We start from the raw sequence: 12,888 nt of genomic DNA on the forward strand, positions 1-12,888 counted from the left end.
TCCTGTACAGTATAGCGGTGACACTACATTATACACCTGCTGTACAGTATAGCGGTAATACTACATTATACACCTGTACAGTATAGCGGTGACACTACATTATACACCGGCTGTACAGTATAGCGGTGATACTACATTATACACCTGCTGTACAGTAAAGCGGTGATACTACATTATACACCGGCTGTACAGTATAGCAGTGACACTACATTATACACCGGCTGTACAGTATATCGGTGATACTACATTATACACCGGCTGTACAGTATAGCAGTGATACTACATTATACACCGGCTGTACAGTATAGCGGTGATACTACATTATACACCGGCTGTACAGTATAGCGGTGACACTACATTATATACCGGCTGTACAGTATAGCGGTGATACTACATTATACACCGGCTGTACAGTATAGCGGTGATACTACATTATACACCGGCTGTACAGTATAGCGGTGATACTACATTATACACCGGCTGTACAGTATAGCGGTGATACTACATTATACACCGGCTGTACAGTATAGCGGTAATACTACATTATACACCGGCTGTACAGTATAGCGCTGACACTGCAGTATACACCGGCTGTACAGTATAGCGGTGATACTACATTATACACCTGCTGTACAGTAAAGTGGTGATACTACATTATACACCGGCTGTACAGTATAGCGGTGATACTACATTATACACCGGCTGTACAGTATAGCGGTAATACTACATTATACACTTCCTGTACAGTATAGCGGTGATACTACATTATACACCGGCTGTACAGTATAGCGGTGACACTGCATTATACACCGGCTGTACAGTATAGCGGTAATACTACATTATACACCTCCTGTACAGTATAGCGGTGACACTACATTATACACCTGCTGTACAGTATAGCGGTAATAGTACATTATACACCTCCTGTACAGTATAGCGGTGATACTACATTATACACCTCCTGTACAGTATAGCGGTGATACTACATTATACACCTCCTGTACAGTATAGCGGTGACACTACATTATACACCGGCTGTACAGTATAGCGGTAATACTACATTATACCTGCGTTCCCAGATACAATATTCTCCTCTACACCCACATATTCTCTATTATGGCCATCGTCAGTTTTGAGGGAGGACTGGGACATTGACCTTTGGGGCCACACAAAGCTCCGCAAACAGCCCAGATAAGGATTTCCCAACCACCCAAAAACACAGCGGTGCTGGGACTGTGAGCGGAGAACACTGCATTCAACTTCAGGCACAAGTCATGTCACCCCCAAAAGTGGCCCTGCTCATTGTGATCCTGTGCGGCCCCCTCTATACCGGGGGACAAAAGAACAAGAAGCCAAACGAAAATCCCATAGATAAAGTACAGAGTGTGGCCAACTTCAACCCAAAGCAGGTGAGAGCGGGGGAAGGGGAGCGTATCACACGGGAAGGATTAGATACACAGCATCACACGGGGAAGGATTAGATACACAGCATCACACGGGGAAGGATTAGATACACAGCATCATACGGGGAAGGATTAGATACACAGCATCACACGGGAAGGATTAGATACACAGCATCACACGGGGAAGGATTAGATACACAGCTCAGCAGACAGTATCACACAGGGAAGGATTAGATACACAGCATCACACGGGGAAGGATTAGATACACAGCATCACACGTGGAAGGATTAGGTACACGGCTCAGCAGACAGTATCACACAGGGATGATTAGATACAGTGGCATGCAAACGTTTGGGCATCCCTAGTTATAATCACTGTTACTGTTCAAGATGAAATGAGCTCTATAAAGGCAGAAAGTTACAGATGACAGATTTGTTTGAATTTTAGGCAAAAAAAAATGTATTTTCATCTTTTACATTTTGAAATGAACAAAAAGTAAAATGACCCAATGTAAATTTGGGTATTCTTTATAGTTAGTACCTATTAGCCCCCCCCTTTGGCAAGTATAAGAGCTTGTAAATGCTTTTTGTAGCAGCCAAGTCTTTCAATTCTTGTATGAGTTAATTTCCTCCATTCTTCCTTGGAGACGTCTTCCAGTTCTGTGAGATTCCTGGCTCGTCTTGCATGCTCTGCTCTTCCTTGGAGACGTCTTCTATTTCTGTGAGATTCCTGGTTCATCTTACATGCACTGCTCTTCTTTGGAGACGTCTTCCAGTTCTGTGAGATTCCTGGCTCGTCTTGCATGCACTGCTCTTCCTTGGAGACGTCTTCCATTTCTGCAAGATTTCTGGCTCGTCTTGCATGCACTGCTCTTCCTTGGAGACGTTTTCCAGTTCTGTGAGATTCCTGGCTCGTCTTGCATGCACTGCTCTTCCTTGGAGACGTCTTCCATTTCTGCGAGATTTCTGGCTCGTCTTGCATGCACTGCTCTTCCTTGGAGACGTCTTCCATTCCTGAGAGATTCCTGGCTCGTCTTGCATGCACTGCTCTTCCTTGGAGACGTCTTCCATTTCTGCGAGATTTCTGGCTCGTCTTGCATGCACTGCTCTTCCTTGGAGACGCCTTCCATTTCTGTGAGATTCCTGGCTCGTCTTGCATGCACTGCTCTTCCTTGGAGACGTCTTCCATTTCTGTGAGATTCCTGGCTCGTCTTGCATTCACTGCTCTTCCTTGGAGACGTCTCCAGTTCTGTGAGATTCATGGCTTGTCTTGCATGCACTGCTCTTCCTTGGAGACGTCTTGCATTTCTGTGAGATTCCTGGCACGTCTTGCATGCACTGCTCTTCCTTGGAGACGTCTTCCATTTCTGTCAGATTCCTGGCTTGTCTTGCATGCACTACTCTTCCTTGGAGATGTCCTCCAGTTCTGAATGATTCCTGGCTCGTCTTGCATTCTCTGCTCTTTTGAGGTCTTGCCACAGATTTACAATGACATTCAGATTCGGTGACTGTGAGGCCATTGTAAAACTTTTAGCTTGCACCTTTTAAGGTTGTTATTGTGGATTTTGACTTGTGTTTAGGATCATTGTCCATTTGTTGAAGTCATCCTTTTTTCTCCTCTTTTCTCCTTCAGGTATTTTACAGATGGTGTTATGTTTGCATCAAGAATTTGTTGAAATTTCATTGAATCCATTCTTCCCTCTACCCGTGAAATTTTCCCTGTTCCATTTGCTGCAACACAACCATAGAGCATGATTGATCCACCCCCATGCTTAATGGTTGGCGGATATTCTTTTCCTGAAACTCTGTGCTCTTTTTTCTCCACACATACCTTTGACCATTGTAGCCAAGAGTTCTATTCTAACATCATTGGTCCAAAGGGCTTGTTTCCAAATGCATCAGGCTTGTTTAGATGTTCTTTGCAGACTTCTTACCCTCAATGTTATGGTGAGGACGCAGGAGAGGTTTTCTTCTGCTGACTCTTCCATGAAGGCCATATTTGTGCAGGTGTCTCTGAACTGTAGAACAATGTACCACAACTCCAGAGTCTGCTAACTCTTCCTGAAGGTCTATTGTAGTCATGCAGGGGCTCTGATTTGCCTCTGTAATCCTACCAGCAGCTCTCACAGACATTTTGCTGTAAAGAAGCTGAAGTTGAAAAGAGGAGAAAAGAGGATGGATTCTACAAAAGGATATTGATTCTAAACATATGTCAAAATCCACAGAACATGGCCTCAAACAGTACATGCTGAAGGTTTTACAATGTCCTCACAGTCCCTTGATCTGAACATCATTGAAAATCTGTGGCGAGACCTCAAAAGAGCCATGAATGCAAGACGAGCCAGGAATCTCACAGAACTGGAAGATGAGCCAGGAATGTGAAAGAAATGGAAGACATTTCCAAGGAAAAGCAGTGCATGCAAGATGAGCCAGGAATCTCACAGAACTGGAAGATGAGCCAGGAATCTGAAAGAAATGGAAGACATTTCCAAGGAAGAGCAGTGCATGCAAGACGAACCAGCAATCTCAGAGAACTGGAAGACGTTTCCAAGGAAGAGCAGTTCATGCAAGACGAGCCAAGAATCTCACAGAATTGGAAGACGAGCCAGGAATCTGACAGAACTGGAAGACATTTCCAAGGAAGAATAATGCATGCAAGACGAGCCAGGAATCTTACAGAATTGGAAGATGAGCCAAGAATCTGACAGAACTGGAAGGCGTTTCCAAGGAAGAATAATGCATGCAAGACGAGCCAGGAATCTCACAGAACTGGAAGATGAGCCAGGAATCTGACAGAACTGGAAGACGTTTCCAAGGAAGAACAGTGCATGCAAGACGAGCCAGGAATCTCACAGAGCTGAAAGACATCACCAAGGAAGAGAAGTGCATGCAAGATGAGCCAGGAATCTCACAGAATTGGAAGATGAGCCAGGAATCTCACAGAACTGGAAGACATTTCCAAGGAAGAGCAGTGCATGGAAGACGAACCAGGAATCTCAGAGAACTGGAAGACGTTTCTAAGGAAGAGCAGTTCATGCAAGACGAGCCAGGAATCTCAGAATTGGAAGACGAGCCAGGAATCTGACAGAACTGGAAGACGTTTCCAAGGAAGAATAATGCATGCAAGACGAGCCAGGAATCTTACCGAATTGGAAGACGAGCCAAGAATCTGACAGAACTGGAAGACGTTTCCAAGGAAGAACAGTGCATGCAAGACGAGCCAGGAATCTCACAGAGCTGGAAGACGTTACCAAGGAAGAGCAGTGCATGAAAGATGAGCCAGGAATCTCACAGAACTGAAAGATGAGCCGGGACTCTCACAGGGTGCCCAAACTTTTCCATGCCACTGTACATAGCTCAGCAGACAGTATCACACAGGATAGGATTAGATACACGGCTCAGCAGACAGTATCACACAGGATAGGATTAGATACATGGCTCAGCTACAGTATCACACAGGATAGGATTGGACATTCCTGATGTGCAGCACAGATGTATCTATACTCAGACTTGATCTCTGTATTATGAGCAGCACTGATGGGGGTTGTATTCTCAGTTTTCAGGGAAGTGGTATCTTCTATCCATCGCATCTGAGTGTAATTACTTGAAGACAAACAACCATCGTGTGGAGGCCACTATTCTCCAGGCCGCAGTGTCTAAAAATTACAGGGATGAGGAGATCATGTCCGTCAGCACGTTCCGGAAAATGTAAGGAAACCATCAGCATTGCAGGAGGATGCGTCAGTACAGTGTACCGCCACTGTGTGCACACCATAGAATATTCTATATCATCTTCTCTTTAAGGGACGGGATCTGTTGGGAGATTCAACACTCTTACCTGCCGAGCAAAAAAACAAAAGGACGGTTCACCCTGAAAGGTAGATAATACTGGAGACTGTCAGCAAGTAGGCTGGTGGAGGATCATATTATGACTATTTTATCATTAAAAACCAATGAAGAATTAAGATAGATAGATAGATAGAGGGATAGATAGATAGAGGGATAGATAGATAGAGGGATAGATAGAGGGATAGATAGATAGATAGATAGATAGATAGATAGATTAGATAGAGGGATAGATAGATAGAGGGATAGATAGATAGATAGATAGAGGGATAGATAGATAGATAGAGGGATAGATAGATAGATAGTTTGATAGATAGAGGGATAGATGGATAGATAGATAGATAGATAGATAGAGGGATAGATAGAGGGATAGATAGAGGGATAGATAGATAGATAGATAAATAGATAGATAGAGGGATGGATAGATAGATAGAGGGATAGATAGATGGATAGATAAATAGATAGATAGATAGATAGATAGAGGGATGGATAGATAGATAGATAGATAGATAGATAGATAGATAACGCCCTTTACCATTACACCCATGTTTCCTTGTTCATAGCACGGGGATATGCCGGATCACTGGAAGTGGTGGTGGGGGACACGGACTATCAGAATTACGCCATATTGTATTACCAGAGGTTCAACAGGATAACCCTTAAGCTCTATGGTCAGTATGTGCACCCTCTCCACTCCCCCCAACATCCTGATGTTACGTCCTCGTCTTCATTTGCTCCATTCACCTCCAAAGCAGCTGCCAAAATATCCCTGGATGTCACAGTTTAGCTCCACTTTGGATGTGAATGGAGGAGGAGAAAAGGCAGAATCAACTTTTTTTATGTATTTTTTTTCAGGGCGCCAAACTTCAGTAAGTAACGACGTCTACAGGAAGCTGGACGATCTCGCTGCGAAGCAGGGGATAGATCTGGAGTATATCTATCCTTTCCCGTCATACGGTAGGTGCTGGGGTTACTGTTAGACAACAGGGAGGAGCATCGTAAAGTTTAGTGGTGATGGGTGTGGCTACTGCATGGGGCGGGACTTATGGGCTCCAGCATAATATATCTGAGCTTATGAGTCCCCTCCCCCCCAGTCGCCATTTTTTCTGGTTAGCGGCGGGTCCTTACAGCGTCACGCTTCCTTTTGCAGGGTTCTGTGAGAAGGCGGATGAGTTCCATATTCTTAATGGTAAGTCATCCCAGCTAAATACTAGCTTCCCTGCACAGGCTATTGCTCCCTGTTATCAGCCACTTTCATTAGGATCAGTAAATCAGTAAACAGGTTCCCGCCCTCCATATGTCACTTCTCTATTTCTGGCCAAGCCCCCTTTAAGAAACTCCCATTTTTATGCAAATTTGCAGAAGCTCCACCTCTTTGTGTAAAGGGAAGGGGACGATTTGGGGGATTTTTGGGGGTGGGGGTTGTGCTCAGGGTCTGTGTATGGTTAGATAAAGGATTTGCACTCTATGTAGATTTGGTTGTAGATTGGTGGAGTTCCCCTTTAATTCTTCATTTTTTCTATTTTAGAGACCCCCAGATGACAGCGGTGGCCGTCCAGAGGGGATCAGTGCTGTATATCCTCGTACAAGCCAGCTATATACACTCTCCCCTATGGGAGTGTTTTCCTTTGGGGGTGGCTGCATCCAAAATATAATGATTATTTCCCCCATGTTTTCTGAAAATACAAGTTTTTTTCTCACTTTTGTGGTCTGGAGCGGTTTCTGCTGAGGCCCCATATGATGGTAGACATTACTGTGTTAGTGACAACCAGGAGGCTCAGGATGAACAGTGCAGAGCACACTATCGTTCATTAGATTCGTAGTACAGGGATATATAATATAAGGCGTAGGGTGGATATATAAGGTGCGGGTTTCCTTTAATGGATAGTGCACACTGTTCCGAGTCCGGATCACTCCCAGCAGGACCGGCCCATCCACAGCGGTCGCAGCCTAAGGCGCTGACACCTGCCCACTGCGGCCCGGATCATTCCTCCCTGAAAAACAAACCACGCTTGTGTTTGGGGTCAGCGAGTGGAGAGGTCCAGACCTGTGTCCCGAAGTTTTCTTTATATCTAGCCCTGGACCCTCTCGGCCCCCTCTTTATTCCCCTGCAGGCGCGGAGCTTGTATAATTGGAGATGGAATTTGTGGATGCACGCTGCTTATATAACGTATGTACACAGATGGAGGGTTCAGGAGGAGGACAGCGCTGTATGGCCGGCCGTGAACGTCCCACAAAATACTAAGTGGGGTGCAGTGAGGAGAACAAGATGCAACCCCCACAAGTGTCCCTAGTCTAGACCTTACAGAGGTGGAACTGGAAGCCCCGGGGCCTCTACGCAAAACATCTCACCTTTGTAGAACTTGTCTCCTAAGAAGAACCTTTTGTGTCCTCTTTAATTGTAACCACTGAATATAATGTATAATGTAAGCAGTAAGAGAATCAGACCCCAGACCAGCCCCGAAAATGGATCAGACTCAGACCAGACCTTAAAAATGAATTCTGACCCAAAAATCAAAATCACACCCAAAAATCGAATTCAGACTTGAAAGCATCAGCAAAAAATAATGAATCCTCAGACCCTAAAAATGAATTCAGCCTTCAGATTAGATTGATGAGACTCCACAGCAGACCCCTAAAATGTATTCTGATCCCAGACCAGGCCTGAAAAATTAATTCTGAGACTAAGGACCAGACCCCTAAAATGAATTCTGACCCTAGACCAGACCCCTAATGAATGAATTCTGACCCCAGACCAGACTCCTAAAATGAATCCTGACCCCAGACTAGGCCCCTAAAATTAATTCTGACCCCATACCAGGCCCCTAAAATTAATGAGATTATAGACCAGACCCCTAAAATGAATTCTGACCCCAGACCAGACCCCTAAAATGAATTCTGACCCCAGACTAGGCCCCTAAAATTAATGAGACTAAAGACCAGACCCCTCAAATGAATTCTGACCTCAGACCAATACCCCCTAAAATGAATTGTGACCCCAGACCAGGCCCCTAAAATGAATTCTGACCCCAGACCATACCTCTAAAATGATATCTGACCCCAGACCAGGCCCCTAAAATTAGTGAGACTATACACCAGACCTCTAAAATGAATTCTGACCCCAGACCAGGCCCCTAAAATTAATGAGATTATAGACCAGACCCCTAAAATGAATTCTGACCACAGACCAGGCCCCTAAATGAATTCTGACCTCAGACCAATACCCCCTAAAATGAATTGTGACCCCAGACCAGGCCCCTAAAATGAATTCTGACCCCAGACCATACCTCTAAAATGATATCTGACCCCAGACCAGGCCCCTAAAATTAGTGAGACTATACACCAGACCTCTAAAATGAATTCTGACCCCAGACCAGGCCCCTAAAATTAATGAGATTATAGACCAGACCCCTAAATGAATTCTGACCCCAGACTAGACCCCTAAAATTAATAAGACTAAAGACCAGACCCCTAAAATGAATACATACACCAGATCAGCCCCTAAAATTAACCGGATGCTGAGCCAGGCCCCTAAAATGAATTCTGACCCCAAACCAGCTCCTAAGACTATATATCATATTTTTAAAGTTTGTTGAACCCCAGACTAGACCCCTCAAATTAATTCAGTTCTTAAAAGTAACCGGATGCTGGTCCACGCTCCTAGAATTAATTGAGCCGCCAGACCATCCCCCAAAACTCCCAGCGCTACTCCTGCATTGCATACCACACGCATGTTTATTGCTCCTGCATACTGTGTATCCAGAGACTGGTAGATCGCAGTCAAGGAGCCCTGATTTCGGAGTGTGCTGTGAGCTCCCTCTAGTGGAGACGACAAACAGACAGAATATCGTTATTTGACTTTAAGCTCAGAATGATGGACCCTAAAACCTCCCACTGTTTAAAGGTGGGCAGTAATCTACTAAAAAGAGCCCCACTGCCAGGTAACGTATGGGCGCATATTTTACAGGAGGGCTTTTGGTTCTGTGTTCTAGAGGGGGTAACCAGAGGGGACAGCTCTCTCTATAACAGCTGTAATGGTTCTCATATTGTACTGATGTAATTGGGGGCAGATTTATCAAAGTTCTGCACCATATTTCCCAGATTACCGACATACACATAGTCAGGGCACCATGCAGCCGCTGTGGGATTGCGATGTAGGCTACATAGGTGCAGCGTCCGGTCCATCCAGTCCCTGTAGCGCTGCGGTTGGGCCTTTACCACCCACATTTTGGGAGCTCGGTTTCAGTATAATGAGATTATGGGATAATCAGCGCTGAAACGTGAAATGATCCCGCGCCAAAGTGAAGCATTCCGGCGTCTATACCATCTCCTCGTACAATAGCCCAGCGGTCTGCGCTTAGGTTTAAGGGGATCATTTCTATGTCCTGCAGCGACGGAAACCCCAGGGGAACACAAATCCTTTTATAATCTAAAGGAAAATTTTACGTAAAGCAGATAATCCTATAATCCTGGATCATTAGGAAAGGAAGGGGGGTGAGAGGAAGGAACTACAGCAACTCAGCAACGATGTGGAGACCCCGTAGCATTAGAGAAGAGTGGGGGGCTGAGTGCTGGGGAGCAGAGCACAGGAAAGTGCCCACCGCTCTGCTGACCCCATAACTGCAGAGTCCAGACCTCCTCCGATAACAGCAGAAACGCTGCGACCGTCAGGGGGTTTCATGTCCGAGCAGCTGTAGCCATACATCACCAAGCACAATGCCGAGCCGTACATCACCAAGCACAATGCCGAGCCGTACATCACCAAGCACAATGCCGAGCCGTACATCACCAAGCACAATGCCGAGCCGTACATCACCAAGCACAATGCCGAGCCGCACATCACCAAGCACAATGCCGAGCCGTACATCACCAAGCACAATGCCGAGCCATACATCACCAAGCACAATGCCGAGCCGCACATCACCAAGCACAATGCCGAGCCGTACATCACCAAGCACAATGCCGAGCCATACATCACCAAGCACAATGCCGAGCCGTACACCACCAAGCACAATGCCAAGCCCCATTACTTCAGAGTCCAGAAGTCCTCAGGTAAAATCAGCATAAACTGCGCCCTCCAGGGGCTTCATCACCGAGCAGCTGCAGCAGACGTACATCACAAAGCACAATGCCGAACCATACATCACCAAGCACAATGGCGGGCCGTACATCACTAAGCACAATGCCAATCATAGGATGGAGTGGTGTAAAGCTGTCACCATTGGACTCTACATAAGATGTGTTCTGTGCAGGGATGGATCGCACTGCTCTATCTGCGTCTGAAGGAGGAGTCTGGGTTTGGTAATGGAGGGGTTACCCTCTGACTGCATTGTGCCCGCTGTACATATGATGGTGGAGGAGGATGCTCCGGGCTGTTAGCAGGGGTGGCCGCGGCCTCTTAGTCTCAGTGATGGGTCAGCGCAAGACATTGTGGACAATTGTAGCTTCAGCTTTATGGGAACAGTTTGGGGACTCACCTCCTATAATGGAGGCTGTGTGCCCGGACCCCAGCCTCATCCTATAATGGAGGCTGTGAGCCCGGACCCCGGCCTCATTATATAATGGAGGCTGTGAGCCCGGACCCCAGCCTCATCCTATAATGGAGGCTGTGAGCCCGGACCCCAGCCTCATCCTATAATGGAGGCTGTGAGCCCGGACCCCGGCCTCATTATATAATGGAGGCTGTGAGCCCGGACCCCAGCCTCATCCTATAATGGAGGCTGTGAGACCGGACCCCAGCCTCATCCTATAATGGAGGCTGTGAGCCCGGACCCCAGCCTCATTATATAATGGAGGCTGTGAGCCCGGACCCCAGCCTCATCCTATAATGGAGGCTGTGAGCCCGGACCCCAGCCCCATCCTATAATGGAGACTGTGAGCTCGGACCCCAGCCTCATCCTATAATGGAGACTGTGAGCCCGGACCCCAGCCCCATCCTATAATGGAGACTGTGAGCCCGGACCCCAGCCCCATCCCATAATGGAGACTGTGAGCCCAGACCCCTCCTATAATGGAGACTGTGAACCCAGACCCAGCCCCATCCTATAATGGAGACTGTGAGCCCTGACCCCAGCCACATACTGTAATGGAGACTGTGAGCCCGTACCCCAGCCCCATCCCATAATGGAGACTGTGAGCCCAGACCCCTCCTATAATGGAGCCTGTGAGCCCAGACCCCTCCTATAATGGAGACTGTGAGCCCAGACCCCAGCCCCATCCTATAATGGAGACTGTGAGCCCAGACCCCTCCTATAATGGAGACTGTGAGCCCAGACCCCTCCCATAATGGAGACTGTGAGCCCAGACCCCTCCTATAATGGAGACTGTGAGCCTAGACCCCAGCCCCATCCTATAATGGACACTGTGAGCCCGGACCCCAGCCCCATCCTATAACGGAGACTGTGAGCCCGGACCCCAGCCCCATCCTATAATGGAGACTGAGCCCAGATCCCATCCCCATCCTATAATGGAGACTGTGAGCCCGGACCCCAGCCCCATCCTATAATGGAGATTATGAGCCAAGACCCCAGCCTCATCCTATAATGGAGACTGTGAGCCCGGACCCCAGCCCCATCCTATAATGGAGATTATGAGCCAAGACCCCAGCCTCATCCTATAATGGAGACTGTGAGCCCGGACCCCAGCCCCATCCTATAATGGAGATTATGAGCCAAGACCCCAGCCTCATCCTATAATGGAGATTATGAACCCGGACCCCAGCCCTATCCTATAATGGAGATTATGAGCCCAGACCCCAGCCCCAACATATAATGGAGATTATGAGCCCAGACCCCAGCCCTATCCTATAATGGAGACTGTGAGCCCGGACCCCAGCCCCATCCTATAATGGAGATTATGAGCCCAGACCCCAGCCTCATCCTATAATGGAGACTGTGAGCCCGGACCCCAGCCCCATCCTATAATGGAGATTATGAGCCAAGACCCCAGCCTCATCCTATAATGGAGATTATGAGCCCAGACCCCAGCCCTATCCTATAATGGAGACTGTGAGCCCGGACCCCAGCCCCATCCTATAATGGAGATTATGAGCCCGGACCCCAGCCCCATCCTATAATGGAGATTATGAGCCCAGACCCCAGCCCTATCCTATAATGGAGACTGTGAGCCCGGACCCCAGCCCCATCCTATAATGGAGATTATGAGCCAAGACCCCAGCCCTATCCTATAATGGAGATTATGAGCCAAGACCCCAGCCCTATCCTATAATGGAGATTATGAGCCCAGACCCCAGCCCCAACCTATAATGGACACTGTGAGCCTGACCACCCAAACATCAGGGTCACCTCACAAATGATCTTCTGGATGAAGGGGCAAAAATTCCGCAGACGCCCCCAAAATCTTGTAGATATCTCAGAAGAGCGGGAGAGGCTGTGTATGGATGTAGGATGGGAGGACTGTAAAGTTTCTGGAGGTGGATATGGAGGGGGCACATACTTTTCAACATATACCTTACAATAATAACAATAAAAATGATTTAAAGTGACAGTACACGCTTAATCTAGGATGGATATATTGCAGTGTGGCTTTCCATGCAAAAACTACACACCAGAGGGAAGCCCAAAGGGGATCTGGAGACGGCTTTCCTGCAGGTGTACTGTACTTTCCCTTTAAGAATCTT

The 12,888-nt window shown here is 47.1% G+C and overlaps 1 protein-coding gene across 1 annotated transcript; it reads left to right on the forward strand.

Annotated features, from left to right (window-relative positions):
• Positions 1-1,234: 1,234 nt before the first annotated feature.
• On the forward strand, positions 1,235-6,910 carry C8G (complement C8 gamma chain). Its single transcript, XM_075324451.1, has 7 exons — positions 1,235-1,409; positions 4,960-5,111; positions 5,208-5,281; positions 5,813-5,920; positions 6,105-6,206; positions 6,400-6,438; positions 6,778-6,910. Exons 1-7 carry the CDS (start codon positions 1,275-1,277, stop codon positions 6,789-6,791), a joined length of 624 nt encoding a protein of 207 aa, XP_075180566.1. The 5' UTR covers positions 1,235-1,274; the 3' UTR covers positions 6,792-6,910.
• Positions 6,911-12,888: the final 5,978 nt, after the last annotated feature.

Source organism: Anomaloglossus baeobatrachus, chromosome 9, assembly GCF_048569485.1.
Source record: "Anomaloglossus baeobatrachus isolate aAnoBae1 chromosome 9, aAnoBae1.hap1, whole genome shotgun sequence".
Lineage (NCBI taxonomy): Eukaryota > Metazoa > Chordata > Amphibia > Anura > Aromobatidae > Anomaloglossus > Anomaloglossus baeobatrachus.

Excerpts from the sequence above, each read along its gene's own strand:
- C8G (XM_075324451.1), top strand. The coding sequence starts at position 1,275 with ATGTCACCCCCAAAAGTGGCCCTGCTCATTGTGATCCTGTGCGGCCCC. Across the intron at positions 1,410-4,959 it reads CCAACTTCAACCCAAAGCAG|TTTTCAGGGAAGTGGTATCT; the intron begins GTGAGAGCGGGG and ends TTGTATTCTCAG. Across the intron at positions 6,207-6,399 it reads CTATCCTTTCCCGTCATACG|GGTTCTGTGAGAAGGCGGAT; the intron begins GTAGGTGCTGGG and ends TTCCTTTTGCAG.